Source organism: Peromyscus maniculatus, chromosome 10 (assembly GCF_049852395.1).
Source record: "Peromyscus maniculatus bairdii isolate BWxNUB_F1_BW_parent chromosome 10, HU_Pman_BW_mat_3.1, whole genome shotgun sequence".
Taxonomy (NCBI): Eukaryota; Metazoa; Chordata; class Mammalia; order Rodentia; family Cricetidae; genus Peromyscus; species Peromyscus maniculatus.
In genome coordinates this window covers 101,492,299-101,510,142 of record NC_134861.1, presented here as the reverse complement: position 1 = coordinate 101,510,142, position 17,844 = coordinate 101,492,299, and the positions used below count along the sequence as shown (strand labels likewise).

Below are 17,844 nucleotides of genomic sequence, written 5' to 3'. Positions count from 1 at the left end.
CCTTTCTGCAGTGTGAAAAGCGTATTGGCTTACTTTTATTTGAATCATATTCTGCGGATTGGTATGTGCGTTTGCTATGAATTTCCCATGTGGTGTGTCTTAGGGTTTCTGTTGCTATGACGAGACACCATGACCACAGCAACTTTTTTTTTTTTTTTTTTTTTTTTTTCCTTTTTCCCAAGACAGGGTTTCTCTACAGTTTTGGTGCCTGTCCTGGATCTCACTCTGTAGACCAGGCTGGCCTGGAACTCACAGAGATTCTCCTGGCTCTGCCTCGCCACCACTGCCTGGCTCATAGCAACTCTTATAAAGGAAAACATTTAATTGAGGTAGTGGCTTATAGTCCATTTATTATTATGGTGGAACATGGCAGTGTGCAGGCAGACATGTGCTGGCTACATCTTGATCTGAAAGCAACAGGAAGTGGTCTGAGACACTGGGCAGCCAGTATCTTGAGCATATATGAGACCTCAGAGCCCACCTCCACAGTGACACACTTCCTCCAACAAGACCACACTTACTCCAGCAAGGCCACACCTCCTAATACACTCCCTTTGGGGCCATTTTCTTTCAAACCACCACAGGGTATATTACTGAGGGTCTACGGAGTCTTGGTTTTGTATGTGTATATGTGTGAATATGCTTTTGCATGTGTTCATGTATTTGTGAGTGCACATGTATGCATATGTGTATGGAGACCAGAGGACAAGTTCAGGAGTTATTCTTTAGGAGGCATCCACTTTGTTGTTTGAGAAAAGGTCTCTCACTGGCATAGAACTCACTGATTAATTTAAACTGGCTGGCCAGCAAGCCCCAGAAATCTTACTTGTCTACTTCCCCAGCACTGGGACTACAAGCTCTCCCACCATACCAGCTTTTCTTAAATGTATGTTCTGGAGATCAAACTCAGGCCCTGATTCTTGTACAACAAGCACTTTACTGACTGAGCTCCTGACTGTTTTTAAATATGACCAGCTGACAGACTTCATTATTTCTTGGGTTATACAGGCTTATGTCCCCTACTAGAACGCATCTGGAAGCTTATTTTAATATAGTACCTCCATTTGCTCATTAGAGTAATGCCTGTCATGTAAGATGGCCTCTTTGATCACTCTAAAAGAGGTTTCTCATGCCAGGTACGACATGTTCCCTTGAGGAAATAAAATAGTCCAGTGGGTTAATACTTGGACTTGATTCCTTTAGTTAATTCTGGGTGGCCATGAGAGATTACAATCTCTGTAAGGAAAGTGGTAGTACAGCATTGCATGCCCAGATGAGTGGCCAGAGGTCCCTCCAGAACACAGTGGGAGGAAAGGTCACTGCTGTTAGCCTTCAGTAGAGACCTTAGAAAGTTGTAGGGCCTCTGTGTAAAACTAAAAAATAATGCTTATGTGTAACTTACCCTGAAATATTTGTTTGTTTGTTTGTTTTTTTCAGATCACGAGGAATACCACACCCATGTACAGAACGCCAGAAATTGTAGACCTGTATTCCAACTTCCCCATTGGAGAGAAGCAGGATATCTGGGTGAGGTCTGAGTGCTTCTCTTGCTGGTGCCTGGTCACTTAGGTCATGGCAGGAGCTGCAGAGGCCTCTAGCAGCTGTCTGTCTTAGGCTCTCATGTCCCATCAGCTCCCTTCTCTTATTCTTTACTCTGCTCTTCACCCTCATTTTCTCAAGTTTCATTTGTGATTCCTAGCAGAGGTGAATTAACAGAGCAATTCGAGGAGGAGCTAGAAAGATGGCTTAGTGGTTAAGAACACTTATTCCTCTTGTAGAGGACCCAGGTTCGATTCCAAGTGCCCATATGCTGGCTCACAATCATCTATAATTCCAGTTCCAGGTGATCTAAAGCCCTCTTCTGACCTCCAAGGGCAGAAGGTACACACATGGTGCACAGAAATACATGCAAGCATAACATTCATACACATAAAATAAAATAAATCTTCAAAAATAATAATTGAGCAATTGGAGTAACAACATGACAGGCATCACATGGCAATACAGACAATTTCTGTACCTGTTCCACTTCTGGAGTCTTGAATTCCAGACCTAGGGATGTCTCTTGCAAGGAACCCTCTCTGGGACTACATCCTCATCTGCCACAGGCATCCACTTTTCTTTCACACTAGTACAGTTGACACGGGAGACCTATATGACCTCAGGTCTGTCCCCATGTACAATAAACAGTCAGTTCCTAAAAGGATGTCCCTGGGGCATTCTTAGACCAAGACATTGCTAACAAGTTGATGCTGTCTGTTTGCCAGATGTGGTTTCAGACCACCATAGGGTTAGACTCAACCCAACATGCCTACATCCACCCCTCTGGACACCAGTAGGTCACAGTTGTTTTGCCTGTGCTTCTAACTGACTGACTAGAAGCCTGGCTTCCCACAAACCCCTCCTGGGATTTGATTAGCTTCCTAGAACAGTTCTTAAAACTGAAGAACACACTGATGTACATTTACTAGTTTATTATAAAGGATATTATAACTGATACTGATGGAGGAATTCATAGAGCCTGTAGGAGAATAGGTGGGAGCCTCACTACTCTACCAAGGTGCACCACTCTCTAAGATCTTCTGTCTGCTCAGTTGTCTAAGAGCTCCCATGAACCTTGACATTTGCATTTTGTGGAGACCTTGTGGTTGATTACCACCTTGGTCAGGGTCAGTCAGCTTAACCCTCATTTCCTCTGTCCTCTTAGAGGTTGAGGCCTGTGATCTTGATTTTGTCTTGGTCTTTCTGGTGACCGCATGCCCCATCCTGAAGTTACATACAGATGGCCAACAATCAGCAATTCAAGGAGTTATATGGTAGGAAATAGAAGAAGACTAAATATATTACTTCATACATGGCCCTGTTTACACACTGAGCTGGGCCCTCCTTGTTGTGACCAGAGCCATCATTTCCATAGAGACAGGAACAGTGATGGCATCATCAGCACCCTCCCCCCCAGACACTGTCAAGGACTTACCTTATGCATTTGAAGTTTATAGGAGTCAGTTAACCACACTGATGAAGACACATCTTCATTAATTTCCTGGTCCACCCTAGGGGGTTTCTCACCACATATCTGGACACATCTAGGTGTTGTGTATATGCTATTGCCTGTGGATAAAATCCCAGTGTTTCAGTTACCCCCTCTTCACACTGTTGGATGTGGTGAGTAGAACAAACCATAAAAGGAGGTCAGGTCTGTGGGAATCCCTAGCTTGCCTGTATGCCCTTCACACTGCCCAATTTGTAGGAATTATCTACATGGAGCTCAATTCTTGGCATCTGCTGTGCCTTATATAGTGAGGTTCTCAGGGTGCTTGCCCAACTATAAAACCTGTGTTTGAGTAGGAACCATGCAGTTTTGATGGGAGCCTTTTGATTTGAATAGCAAGAGCTTAGGACTTGTTGCTGAAATGTAGAAAGTTCTTTGTGGTGGAGGTGGGAAGCTTCCCATGGAAGGAATTGCTGTCACTGGCCCATCTTGCCAGGTTGACTTTTTAAATTTTAAATTGTGTGTATTTGTGTGTCTCAGGGTAGTTGTTTGCATGTAAGTGCTGGTGCCTAAGGAGGCCAGAGCAATTAAATCTCCTTGGAACTAGAATTACAGGTGGTTGTAAGGTGCCAGACATGGGTGCAGGGGACCAAACTTGGGTTCTGGAAGAGCAATATGTGCTCTTAACCATTCAACCACCTCTCCAGCCCCTAAAGTGACATTTTTTTTTATGTTATAACCCATGTGTGACTCATTCAAATCAACAAAAAACAGCAGCCTGTTTGGTGCCCTCCAAGGTTCGCCAAGAAGGGGCAGTTCTTTTGTACCCCTCTATTGATGACCTTGTCTCCTGGGTTCCTGCTCAGCCTTTCCCTGCTGGTCCCCGTTCAGCCTGTGCCCTTTTTTCCTTGCATAGTCCCTCCCCCACCCTCTATTCTCCTTTTATTCAACCTCTGGTCTCCTTGAATAGTCTCGTTCAGTCTTTAATCTGTCCCTCACACTCTTGCTCTCCATTTTTTCCACACAGGCACTGGGCTGTATCTTATACCTACTATGTTTCCGGCAGCATCCTTTTGAGGATGGAGCAAAACTTCGGATAGTTAATGGGAAGTACTCCATTCCTGTAAATGACACTCGTTACACAGTCTTCCATGACCTTATTCGTAAGTTCCTGTTATGAATTTGCCTGATTTAGAAACTTGAGGAGATGAGCTTCCCTGTTGGGTTTTAGGTGCTACTCACTCATTGACCGTGTGGTCCCACATTTTCCTCCATAGCTGCTGTTCTGACAGCTTTCTAGTGGGGGCTTTTCCATGGAACTCCCACCTGCTCACCCCTTTGATGAGCTTATGGTAGTCTAAGTGGCCATTTCTGATAGACTTGTTAATTTTTGTGGTCACTCTGTCCTTTTCTCCTTTGCTTCTGAAGTCAGCTCTATGGGTAAAGTATATGATCTTTGTTCTGTAACCTTTGCAATAGCAGATGGTCTGTCCAGCTGATGCCCAGGGCTGTAGGTGATACGGGGCTAATTCATGGTGTTGTTTTGCCTTAGGTGCCATGCTAAAGGTCAACCCGGAGGAGAGGCTGTCCATTACTGAAGTGGTCCGACAACTTCAAGAAATCGCAGCAGCCAGGAATGTGAACCCCAAGGCCCCCATCACAGAGGTAAGGACATCATGAGGCTCAACTGTCCATGCCTAGACCTTTAAGGTGTTGTGTATTCTTGGCATTAGCCTGAGACACCTTCATCCTATCGTACTGAAGTCACAGACCCTCACAGGCTAATGGTTACCACAACAGGCACTCCTGTGGGTCCTAGCTCAGATGGTCTCGAACTCTGGACATGCTTACTTAGATGAGCCAAAAGAGTTTCTCTATCATACTATCTGGTAGGTTTTTTAGTTTGGTTTGGTTTTTTTTTTCCCCCTGGGTTTTTTTTGCTTTGTTTTTGTTTTTGTTTTTTGTTTTTTGTTTTTCTGGATGTTACTATCTACATCTCACAGTTTCTGGGGGCATGCACCCAACCATGGCCTTGTGGTTGCATTCATCCCCAGGCTCAACACAGGTCCAGTGCACATAGTTGCTGGCAGTACTGTGCCTTACAGGCTGTTGGACTGAGGCACCCTGTGCTCTGAACTTTCAAAAAGCAGGCAGTCCAAGAAAATATTGTGTTATGGAGGTTAAGGAGGCTTTCTTAAAGCAGCCATAAGTCTAGCCCACACCTTCAGGGCATAGACAGGTCCCAACATCTGTGCCCACTTTGCCCTGTACAGCTCATGGCTCAGGCCAGATTCTGCTGTCCTACTATCTAGCTAATTCCTGAGGTGAGGCCTCTTCTGAATCACTCTGCAGAGACTGAATGTCTGGTTCTAGTTTTGTCTGCTTCCTGTTGTTGGTCCTTTCACCCCTAGAAGCAGAACTTTTCAGGGTCTATGGATACTGCACTAGTTATCAGGATGTTTAAGGTCTATGCTGCTGAAGAGCAAGGGTACAACATGGAAGAGAGGACTTTTGGAGATACTGGTCTGAATCCCCATCTATGGATAGGGATCCTCAGGGAAGTAGTAGGTAGAAGAGGTCTGTGACTCCTTTAGGGGATCCTGCTGATAAGACCCTTTCTATTGGCACTAGAGAGTAGGAAAACTAGGAACAGTATATGTTTTAAGAATTCAGGTGCTCTGAGGATGGCAGGGTGATGATATGGATGCTTTCGACAAGTTTCTTTGGTTGATCAGGTTGATGGTAATAGATCAGAGGGACAAAAAAGGCATTGGGAGATTGCTCTGTGGCAGGGCTACCTGGGGCCTCTCCTGTTACCTTTGGGCTTTTGCAGAAGCGTTTGGTGGCTGTCTTGGAGACCACTGGAAGGTAGGAAGCAGGACTGTGGACCTTGTTCTTCATAGCGTGTCAGGACAGAAGTACTGCTGGCCAGTGAAGACACCAAGAGTTTTATGATTGTAGTGCTTATAGAACCCATGAACACTTTCTGTGGGCTAACCAGCTCCTTAGCACTGTGGGCTGAGTTCAAAGAATAATGTAAGCATGTTCCAAGGAGTTGTTGGAGGAGCCACACACAGCACTAGGACCACAGGTATTAGGGTTCTGGACTGCACAGCTGATATGTCTACTCAAGATGGTCAAGTAGATTGGGAGGAAATGAAGTAGAAAGAACAGATTCTATGTTTGGATATGTCGTCATAGTATAAGGGTGTTAGCATTTGTCTGATGTTACTCTCTAGGTTACCCTGAATGTTTTTTTAGAGCTATGAATAGAAGTTTTATTTGTTTTATTTCTACCTCTGCCAAGACTCCTGGGAACTTACTATCCTTGCATGTTAGAGTAAACCAGATAGAGGCTGGCTTATCAGCTGAGGGCACAATGCTAAGTGCAGGTGTAAACTAACTCTGGCTTTTGTATGAAGCTGACACCATGCCTTTGAATCTTATAGCTGCTGGAGCAGAATGGTGGCTATGGGAACTCAGGCCCTTCCCGAGCACCACCCCCTCCTGGGGGCCCTGTGAATAACAGTTACAGTGGAGGTAAGTGCTCCAGCCTAACCACTAGTCTTTCCCCACAGGTTGTTTACCAGGTACCCAATATGCATCAGAGCAGATATGAAAACTATGTTCCTTGGGGGTTTTCAAGTGGTGATTGTCTCTACCATTCCAAGGAATTCATAGTTCTTTTGAGCCATTGTGCTCAGGGTAGAATACAGAATTTGACAGGGTATTCAGTCTTAAATGAACCAAGGGAAATATTGTCAGGGAAAGATCCAGGAAAAACCAACCTAGAGCCACTGGGTAACTCTGTCCCATAGGAGTTATATTAGCTTCACAAAAAATATATATCTTCACAAAGCAAGGGTTAACTCACCTGCCATTCAAGATATAATGAAATAAGTCTTCCAGGCATGATTGATGATAGTCTCTAGCTCCTCTGGAGGTTAAACTGTGTCCTGGACATCTGCATAGTTCAAAGCCTATGGAAATGACCCTTCTTAAGAGAAAACCTCCCAGAGTGCCTTCCAGAAATTGAGTATCAAGGCCAAACCTGCTTTAGACAAGGTTAGCAGATAATACCTTAAGGTCACAGAGCCCTAGAGGTGCCTACTGGGAGGAGAGAAGGAGAAGAGATGGGAATCATAGGAACTAGGGTGCAATAGGAAGAGTTGAGGGTTATTCCTACTGGTTTGAGAGAACCAAGCCACAGAACAGTGGCTTTCCATCTCATGTGGAATGGCCACCTTAAGAGCACCAATGAGGGAAAGGAGGACTCTGAAACAGATACGGTCATGAACTGACTGTGGGATGAGCCATTTTCTAATCTCCTTTTTGCAATGTCAAGGACTAACTTGAGTCCTTCTCTAGATCTTTGTTTCCTAGAGAGGATGCTCTTGTCTCCAAAGATTGGCCACCCCAGTGTTCTGGTACTTGAGGTTCTTACTCTGTGCCCAGTATGTGTGGTGCAGTTAGGGTTAGGATTAGAGTAGGGTGTCTTCTTTTACATTATGCTATGTGGGCTGTTTGTGGGGCTGTTCAGAACTTAAGTCGCATCTGTGTTAGCTCTACCACCGCAATCTTTGAGGGTGTCACTCTGTGGTCTCAGAGTCTACTTTTGTGGGCTTCACCTGCACTCACTTTAGAAAGGGTATCATGTCCTGCAATTACTTTTTTGAGACTGTCTCATTGTTGGTGCAGTTCCAGGTAGAAACTAGGTCTGACTTGTTCACATAGCCTTCTGTGCCTATATTGGCCATTCCTTGGGTCTCTGAAATGGCTGGAAACAACAGGCTAGCACCTGCTAGTGGGAAAGACAGCTCACTGGTGGGTTTGAGGGAATCAGGGGAAGCAATGAGGCTTCTTGGGGACATACTCTTGACCTACTGTGGCTCTTTCCTGTAGTTCTGGCTCTGGCAGAGTATGACCAGCCCTATGGTGGGTTTCTCGACATCCTACGGGGCGGGACAGAACGGCTCTTCACCAACCTCAAGGATACTTCCTCCAAGGTCATCCAGTCTGTGGCTAAGTAAGTGTGAGGGCTGTCCTATCCTGTTCTTTGCCTGTATGGAAATTCCCCAAGGCAGTGTTAACTTTGTCACCCTCAGTAGGATGAGCCATGTACAGACTTGAGCCTGAGACCTTGTCTTAGTTTGCCTTCTGTTGCTGTGATAAAACACTGACCAAAACCAATCTGGAAAGAAAGGGTTTATTTCAGCTTATAGGTTACAGTCCATCGTCAAGGGAAGCCAAGATAGGAACTTAAAGCAGGAAATTCTGGAGGTAGAAACTGAAGCAGAGGCCATGGAGGAATGCTGCTTACCGGCTTTCTTTCTATGGCTTGCTCCGCCTGCTTTCTTATGTAGCCCAGGACCACTTACCCATAGGCCAGTCTTATGGAGAGATTTTCTCAGTTGAGATTTCCTCTTCACAGATAATCCCAGCTTGTGTCAAGCTGACAAAAAACAAACAAACAAACAAACAAACAAAACACCACAACTAACCAGCACAAACCTGAGGCCCCTGTCCATAGGACCCCCAACAGAACTGGCTTTGTGCAACAGCAGCATCTCAGGATCTCCTTAGTTCTGCTAGTACCTGGCATGATGGCACTATTTTTCTTTGGTACCAAATAGATGAAGCAACTGCAGGGTAAAGTGGCACCTTCCAGCATACTCTGGTTACTAGAAGTTAGTCACTGTGAGACCTGGGCCACAGTGGGTGTGAATATATGCTTAAGAAAGTCAAATCATGACCCAAGAGCCTTGGTGAGTATTCCAGAACACAGTACTGTGTTAAAGGTTACTCCTTCAGCTTTTCCGGAGGGAATTGTGACTGAGATGCTTACCAGTATGGATGCTACTGCTGCCCAAGGATCTCTGTTTTTGTAGTAAGCACCATTGGATCATGTTACTTATGGTCCCCAAACTTCTACAGTTGATGAAATATCCTTTCATTTTTTTGTTGTTGTGACTGTTTTATGTTCGTAGCCTTAAGAGTTGCATGTGTGTGCCCTGTGCCAGTGAGGGAGTACACATGGTGGGTGTGTTGCATTATAGAAATATGGATATGTGAGCATACATAAGTATATACCTTCTGCCTGGAATGTATATTTAAACCATTAAGCATGTCCAACCTTTTGATATTGTAACATGATCTCTGTCTATGTTAGGGTTCTTTAAGGGAACAGAACCGATGGAATGAATACTATATATTTCTATACAGGATTTATTATATTGATTTTTAGGCAGTAATCCAGATAGTCCAGTGATGACTGTCTTATGACAGAAAGGCCAAGAATCCAATAGTTGTTTATTCCGAAGTCTAATGAGACAGTCACTCCAGTATCACCATTTGGTTCTGTTGGGTCTGTCTGCCTTTCTGAGTCTAGACTCAAACATGACTTTTCCTTTTTTTCTGTCTTTTGGATGTTTTCTAGAGCTTTATTTAGTACTTTGGGCTTTTTCACTTTCTCTAAAGCTTCACTCCCCACTGTACAGCTGCTTGTTTGCCATGTTGCTGACCTCCATGCCTATCTCAAAGCATGGTGCGCTTGCTCTCTCTCTCTCTCTCTCTCTCTCTCTCTCTCTCTCTCTCTCTCTCTCACACACACACACACAACTGAGTTTATAATAAACTTTAAAACTAAAGCAACAACAACACATGATGTTTTAAGTAAGTATATGATTTTTTTTTGTTGAGCTGTAGTCATTACTATCTTTGGCTGCATGTAACCTGTGGGTTACAAAGTAGACATAATTGATAAGAGTTACATAACTCCTGTATTTATTAAATTTACTTAAATTAGCAGCAAATAGCCTTCATTTTTTGGCTCTATCGTATGTGAAAAGGTCCAAGTGTGGTGACAGGTGGCAAAAGTGACCACTTCAGGCTCTCTTAGTTGCTTGAGGCTGCTTGATGCCTTAGAAACCAAGATCTGGGCCACCTTGATCTATGTTAGGTACAAACCTGATGTGTATACCGTTGAACCTGTGCCCAGTCCCCTGTACTTTTCCCTAAACAGGCTAGAAGTTAGGGTATGTGTGTGTGGAACCCTAACTGATACTCAGTACCCATTGTACACCACTAGGTGTCTTGTGTGTGCTTTCCTATACCTGACCTGATACTGGGGCTCATTTATCTTCTTGAGGGGTCAGCCAAGTTATTTTTATGCTGTCGTCTGTGTTATATTTGCACCCTCCACTCTGTTTACCTTTGTAGCCCTGATTGATTTGAAACTCACTATGTGGACCAGGCTGTCTGTGAATTCACAAAGATCAGAAATTTGCCTGCCTTTACCTCCAGAGTACTGGGATTAATACATCTACCACTGATACCTGGTATCTTGGTTACTACTGGGTTATTAATTGTTTTTGTGAAGAAACAGATTGAAACTAGTTAGTTCTGATCTGTGGCCTGTTTGTCTAACTGCCTTTTCCCACCAAAATTTAAGTACCAGATAAAGCTGTACTTCAGTACATACTGTTTGTTGTCTCAGAGAGCCTTTTATACCCTAAGTTAGCCTGTCTTAAATTCAAATGACATTTTAAACTGTTGAGATTGTCATAATCAGGTTTTATGTCGGTGAATTTATAGTGTATGTCTATTCTTTCTTCCACCTGACCCTCTATATTGACCCCTTGTTGACTCTGCTGATTCCAAGTATGCCTTCCTCAACTGCCTCTGACTTTCCTATCCTGATCTCACTGCCCAGCTATGGTGTGCTACTCAAAATAGTTCTGCAACACCATTTACCCACTTCTCTCCTTTCCAAGATATCTTGGTTGTTCCAGCATAAGTGGGTTTTTGTTTTTTGTTTTTTTTTAAGAGGAATTGTATGTAGAATAAGTTTTTCAAGTTCTTGCGTAGTCACTTAGGATTTGATCTGTATTTTTGTCAGTTTTGTGAACCAATTTAGGGTATTGGTTTCTAAGAGTTTTTTGGTTTTTGGTAGCCATGAGCAGTGATGTATCTTAGTCATTTGGGATGTCTTTGTTTCTCTCCAGCAGTATCTGCTGTCTCCTTTCAGGCCTGTATAGGGCACAAGGTATGCTCTCACCTCAAGTTGCCAACCACTGTTCCTATCCAGCCCCCTCGAGTAGTGGGATCAGTGACTGATGTCTACAGCACCCTTGTCTTTGTTACTGTCAGGATCAACCCTCAATATTTTTGCCCTGGAGAACACTTTAGAAAGAAAAGATGGTTAAAGCCCTTCTGGGGCTGCTCCCTCCCACTTTCAGGTGTTTTATGCCACTTCTCATTGGTTGTCAGCTCATACAGCAAAGTCACACACAAGATCTTGTGCACAAGTACACATACACACTTCTCATGGAATACAGCCTGCCAGCAAGGTTACCTCAGCATTCTAGGACTTGGGCTCCACTTAAAGTTCTTATGATATAACTGCCAAGTGTTTTCTGTAGTGATTTGAGTATTCTTTTCTTTCCAGCTATGCAAAGGGTGATCTGGACATATCTTACATCACATCCAGGATTGCAGGTATGTCTAATTGGATAATAGACATCTATAGGGGACTTAGACAAGGGGCCAATGGAGGTAGCCGAGGTGCCTCTTTTACCTCTTTGGTAGCCATGGATCCATTTGAGGTGTGACTTGGAGACTACCCAGATTGTTGGTGGATAGGTGTTTTGTATCGAGCATATTTCCTGGCCTATGAAAAGGGCAAGGCCAGTGTCAGCCCAGCTTCTGGCATGACTGGAACTCTGAGGGTACAAACTGAGTAATATAATGATCAGGCCATGCACATTTAAAACTAGATAATCTAGGCAAAATAATAATAATAATAATATAATAATAATAATCAGAAAAGCTGATTATAGCCCTTATAGACCATGATATATATCAGATTACCTGAAAAGTTTTCCTAGATGTTTGTGATTAGCTTTGTGAGATTTCCTGTGTTATAAGTCTGTACACCTCCCACTGCACAGGCTGAGACTTAAAAGGGGGTGAGAAGAGCCTGTGTTTTGCTAGCTGCCATGCTGGGAGGCAAGCACAGCCCAAGTGGGCAATCCTTTAGTAGCTAATTTGAGCCTGCTCTGTTTCAGTGATGTCATTCCCAGCAGAAGGTGTGGAATCAGCAATCAAAAACAACATAGAAGATGTACGGTTGTTTCTGGATGCCAAGCATCCAGGACACTATGCTGTCTACAACCTATCTCCAAGGATATACCGGGCTTCCAAATTTCACAACCGGGTAAGTGGCCTTGAACTTTTTTTTTTTTTTTTTGATTTTTTGAGACAGTGTTTCTCTGTGTAACTTTGCACCTTTCCTGGAACTCACTCTGTAGTTCAGGCTGGCCTCAAACTCACAGAGATCCACCTGCCTCTACCTCCCGAGTGCTGGGATTAAAGGCATGCGCCACCACTTCCCAGCCACTATTTTTTTTTTATAATTTGAGCCATTCTTTTACCATTGAAGTACAGTTTTAAGTGAAGGATCTGCACTAGCCTGATATGGACAGTGCCAGTCAGCTACAAAGAGCAGACCTTGGCACCTGCCAGGGAGGCTAGGGCTAGAGGTGTGGCCAGGGCTGAGTATCAGCCAGAGTTTGAAGGGAACTCTGTGCGCGCGCGCACACACACACACACACACACACACACACACACACACACACACACACACACAGGCTATGGGGTAAAAACCTTGGGAAGATTGTTGCTTCCCAAGAAACTAGGATGCCTTCCTCTCCTGGCTTCCAGGACTGTTCAGTCATATAATCCAGTTGGTGACATTGAACACAGGGCTTTTCACATATGTAAACTGACCCAAAGCACAAAAAAGGTAGTTCTTTTTGCAGCATCAGTGAATCAATCTTGTGGCATAGCCACTCATAGTCTAAAGGGATGTCACATGAGAACCCCAGCTGAGAAAGATGCTCAGAGACCTAGGCCACCACATTTGTGGAATCATTCATAAAGGACAGTTCTGAGGGGCCAGTGAGATGGTTCAACAGATAAAGGTACCTACTGTCAAGTCTGACAACAAGCCGGGCGGTGGTGGCGCACGCCTTTAATCCCAGCACTCGGGAGGCAGAGGCAGGCGGATCTCTGTGAGTTCGAGGCTAGCCTGGTCTCCAAAGTGAGTTCCAGGAAAGGCGCAAAGCTACACAGAGAAACCCTGTCTCGAAAAACCAAAAAAAAAAAAAAAAAAAAAAAAGTCTGACAACAAAGTTCAGCCTCTTAGACCTAATGTTGTTCGAATCTAAAATGGTCTTATAATAAAAAACCAGGAGCCAGATACTGGGGTGAAAGCTGAAAGATCAGAGAAGCAGAGCAATCCACAGCAAACCTCACCTCACCAATGCCTCAGCCGATCCTGTTTCCACGAACCGTCAGACTGAAAGCCTCTGAGTCCTCACCCAAAAGGGTCTCAGCTGAACTGCTTTAGTTCCTTTTTCCTCACACCTTATACACCTTTCTCTGCCCTGCCATCACTTCCTGAGATTAAATGCTGTGTGTGCTTCCCAGTACTAGGATTAAAGGCATGTGCCACCACTGCCTGGCTCAGTTTCCAGCGTGGCCTTGAACTCACAGAGATCCAGATGGATCTCTGCCTCCCGAGTGATGGGATTAAGGGTGTGTGCCACCACTGTGCCTCCATGTCTAATCTAGTGGCTGGCTCTGTCCTCTGGTCCTCAGGCAAACTTTATGAGGGTACACAATGTATTACCACAGAGGGAGAAAAATCAACTCTTACTAGTTGCCCTCTAACCTCCATGTACATACGCTCTGTGGCACTTGTGTGTGTGCATGGATACACACTGGTTTAAAAAAATGTTTAAAAAAGGACAATGTTGCCAGGGGGTGGTTGTGCATGCCTTTAATTTCAGCATTCAGGAAGCAGAGGCAGGTAAATCTCTGTGAATTCAAGGCCAGCCTTGTCTACAGAGCAAGTTCCAGGACAGACTGGGCTGTTATACATAGAATAACATGTCTTGAGTAAAACCAAAATTTATTATAAGCCACAATCATCCTAGGGTCCCCCTACTATGTAGCCTCCCTGGAACTGTGGGTTGCAGTCTGATTGTTCTTTGCTTTATAGCTAGTATCCACTTATAAGTGAGTACATACCATGTTTGTCCTTCTGGGTCTGGGTTACCTCACTCAGGATGATATTTTCTAGTTCCATCCATTTGCCCGCAGATTTCATGCTGTCATTGTTTTTCTCTGCTGAGTAGTACTCCATTGTGTATATGTACCACATTTTCTTTATCCATTCTTCAGTTGACGGGCATCTAGGTTGTTTCTAGGTTCTGGCTATTATGAATAATGCTGCTATGAACATAGTTGAGCATGTATCTTTGTGGTATGATTGAGCATTCCTTGGGTATATGCCCAAGAGTGGTATGGCTGGGTCTTGCGGTAGATGGATTCCCAATTTTCTGAGAAACTGCCATACTGATTTCCACAGTGGTTTTACAAGTTTACACTCCCACCAACAGTGGAGGAGTGTTCCCTTTGCTCCACATCCTCTCCAACATAGACCGTCATTAGTGTTTTTGATCATAGCCATTCTGAGAGGTGTAAGGTGGTATCTCAGAGTCATTTTGATTTGCATTTCTCTGATGACTAAGGATGTTGAGCCCTAACATGGGGTTTCTCTGTGTAAAAAAAGAAAAGAAACCTGTCTTGAAAAAAACCACACATACACACACAAGGGACAATCTTATAGGCAGAGACTATAGGTAAACATGTGGTGATGCCAGCCCAGGTTTATTGGGGCTGGTGCAGAAACTCAGCTGAGTGAACTCTCTCCCCACAGGTCTCTGAGTGTGGCTGGGCAGCCAGGCGGGCACCACATCTCCATGGTTTGTACACTCTATGCAGGAGCATGCATGCCTGGCTCCGGGAAGACCACAGGAACGTCTGTGTTGTGCACTGCATGGTGAGTTGGGCTGGCTGCATACAGTGAGCCAAAGCAACACTGGTTCTGAGTACTATGGGGAACACTGACTAGAGGAAGACCTCGATGCTTACAGCTTTGGGCTTGATGGACACAGGCTCCCTGGTGGTTCCTGCTTCTGTTGGATAAGAAGCACTCATAAGGGCCCTTTTGGTGATCTGAACAGCAAGAAGCCACTCCTCTGAGAGAGGGGTAAGCACCTTGAGATAAATGAGTTTTTATCTCAGGTTTTCCTAACCAGAGTGAGGGAAAGAGATTAGGACAACCAACATGCAGTGTGGCATCCAACAGGAAGCACACTCAGGGCTCAGCCCTGCCATACTGCAACTGTGTTTTGGTTTTTTGAGACAGGATCTTTGCATACCCCTAGTTGTTCTGGAACTCACTATGTAGACCAAGCTGGCCTCTAACTCACAGAGATCCACCTGCCTCTGCCTCCCCAGTGCTGGGATTAAAGGCATGTGACATCACACCTGGTACAACTGCTAATAAATACTTCAATGAGAACAATGGTAAAATGAACCTGGTGATACTGGCCTGTAATCTCAGCTACTTGGGAAGCTGAGGCAGAAGGATCACAAGGTAAAGGCCAGCCTAAACAGCCTAACAAGACCCTGTCTCAAAATAAGTGAAAATAGTATTGGTAATACAGTATTTACATAGCATATAAGAGACCCTGGGTTCAATTCCTGGTAACGCAAATGAAGAGAAAGGTGTCGATAAGAGGTCTCCGGAAGAGATTAAACATGGTGAGGCCAGCAGGCCAGCCTGAGTGGGAGGCTAGCCTGTGTACTTTGTTACTGACTCTTCATTATCTTCTGGTCTCTGAATTCTCATTGCACCAAGTACATTTATATATTTTTAAACAAGCCCAATATGAGGTCCTTCTCTTAGCCACGTAGACAGTTGGGAAGTTTATAGGAACTGCTGTGAGCCCTCGTCCTTTTTGTGCATGGCCCTATGTGTAAAGGAATTCTGTCTCTTCATTCTAGGACGGAAGAGCTGCATCTGCTGTGGCAGTCTGCGCATTCCTGTGCTTCTGCCGTCTCTTTAGCACTGCAGAGGCTGCTGTGTACATGTTCAGCATGAAGCGCTGCCCACCAGGCATTTGGCCATCCCACAAAAGGTACCAGGTGATTCTTGCTGGGGACAGTGATGCCTACAGCTTTTTTGGTGCTGCCTTCACTGTGTTGGACCTGAAGTCAGGTACTCTAGTTTGTCACAGGCCAAGTTAGTGTCACTGTGGTTTCTAGCTCAGCCCCAGACCTGTGCCCACAGGTACCCAGCAGGTGTAGACCACAGTTGACATTCAACTGGAACTCTCAAGCAGTGATAGCTCTGACTTGTGATGGCAGCCTCCTGTTGAGTGCCTGGGTACCAGGTTTTCCAGTAAATGTGTGAACTTGGTGTAGCCATCCAGCCTTGTATGGTCTTAGAAGGTTATTTGGGAATGCACTGTGAACCTTCACACTTTCAAGGTGTTACCCTGCTTGCTCTGAGGTCACAAAAATACATATAAGACTCACTCAGACATTCCTGTTGGCATAGAGTAGGTCATTCACCTACAGTGCAAAGGAAGCAATTCACTTTGTTTTTCTTTTTGGTTTTTTTTACACAGGGACCCACTCTGAAGCTCAGCCTAGCTTAGAACTCATTATATAGGCCAGACTGGTCTCAAACTTGTGCCAGTCTCCTTATCTTAGCTGCCCTAATGCTGAAATTATAGACATGAGTTGTCATGTCTGGTTAAGAAGCCACCTTGTCCATTTTCTATATGGCTACTTCATTTGCTAGCTATGACCACTCATGTTTATTATTCACCATTCCCCTAGAGCAAGAGTTCCATTTGGAAGTCCAGGTTTTAGAAAGACACTGCCCATCATAAATGTCCTCTGTCTTAATGAGTACTTGGAAAGACATGGATCAGCCTCCTTACTGAGAAAGAGAGTGGGCTTTGATATAGACAACAGAGCTGCTAAGGGTGGGTGGAGCATAAAACAAAAGTCAACATGGATGCTAGTGTGAGGCAAAGGTCCATGCCAGAAGGGTTCTACATTTTGGTAATAGGAGTAGCAGGTGCTCTTCCCACAGTACATAATTCCCTTGGGAATGGGGCACACATTAGTTGATCACTGCCTGGTGGGTAGAACATCATGACTGCAATGTATTCCTCAGGCCATATAAGGAGAGTGGCTATACATATATCTGTGTCCCTGTTCTAGCATCTGTTAGGGGAGGCTGGAAGAATTTCAGCATATTTAGCTCTTAGCCATTTGTGCTTCTATTTCCCACATATTGGGGCTTGCTGGGCCGGAGATGTGGGCAACAGAGCTACAGAGAGTGAATGGAACATAAAACAAGACAGTGTCTTTGGGACTGTATCAGGAACCCTGGGGCCTCCTGGAGGTGCCAAGACATAGTGTCACCCTGTCCTAACAGTCACTGGGACAACTTCACAACTATGCCCTTTTCACCCATTGTAAACCCTGATATGTCTGTCCACTGAGGACACATCACATACTTGGGTGACAAATGCATGTCTGCCTTAGGTACATTGAATATATATGTGACATGGTGGCAGAGGAGCCCATCACACCCCATAGCAAGCCAATGCTGGTGAAATCTGTTGTCATGACCCCTGTGCCGTTGTTCAGCAAGCAGAGGAATGGCTGCCGACCATTCTGTGAGGTCTATGTTGGGGAGGAGCGCATCACCACCACATCCCAGGAATATGACAGAATGAAGTGAGTACAGATTTGGGATGTCTCGCCCCTTGATGGTTGTTTCCTCTTGCAGACTTCTGGAGCAGAAACTGCCTTTGTGTTGACATGTGCTAGGTACAGATGACTGTATGTTGGGCTGAGGGTGGAGAAGAGGGGTGTATGTACAAGAGTGACTTCTTGTGCTTAGGAGGCAGAGGCAGGTGGAT

At 44.7% G+C, this 17,844-nt stretch overlaps 1 protein-coding gene across 16 annotated transcripts in view; it reads left to right on the top strand.

The window, feature by feature from the left end:
* The window catches only part of Gak (cyclin G associated kinase), a 63,107-nt gene that overhangs the window by 20,803 nt on the left and 24,460 nt on the right, over window positions 1-17,844 (top strand). For all 16 annotated transcript variants that reach the window (XM_076547100.1, XM_076547099.1, XM_076547098.1 and 13 more), the window contains 10 exons: window positions 1,438-1,527; window positions 4,020-4,155; window positions 4,545-4,657; window positions 6,442-6,532; window positions 7,895-8,018; window positions 11,439-11,488; window positions 12,058-12,206; window positions 14,775-14,897; window positions 15,908-16,041; window positions 17,465-17,659. In XM_076547100.1, the coding sequence (XP_076403215.1) occupies window positions 1,438-1,527; window positions 4,020-4,155; window positions 4,545-4,657; window positions 6,442-6,532; window positions 7,895-8,018; window positions 11,439-11,488; window positions 12,058-12,206; window positions 14,775-14,897; window positions 15,908-16,041; window positions 17,465-17,659 (1,205 nt within the window). The remainder of the gene's footprint in view (window positions 1-1,437; window positions 1,528-4,019; window positions 4,156-4,544; window positions 4,658-6,441; window positions 6,533-7,894; window positions 8,019-11,438; window positions 11,489-12,057; window positions 12,207-14,774; window positions 14,898-15,907; window positions 16,042-17,464; window positions 17,660-17,844) is intronic.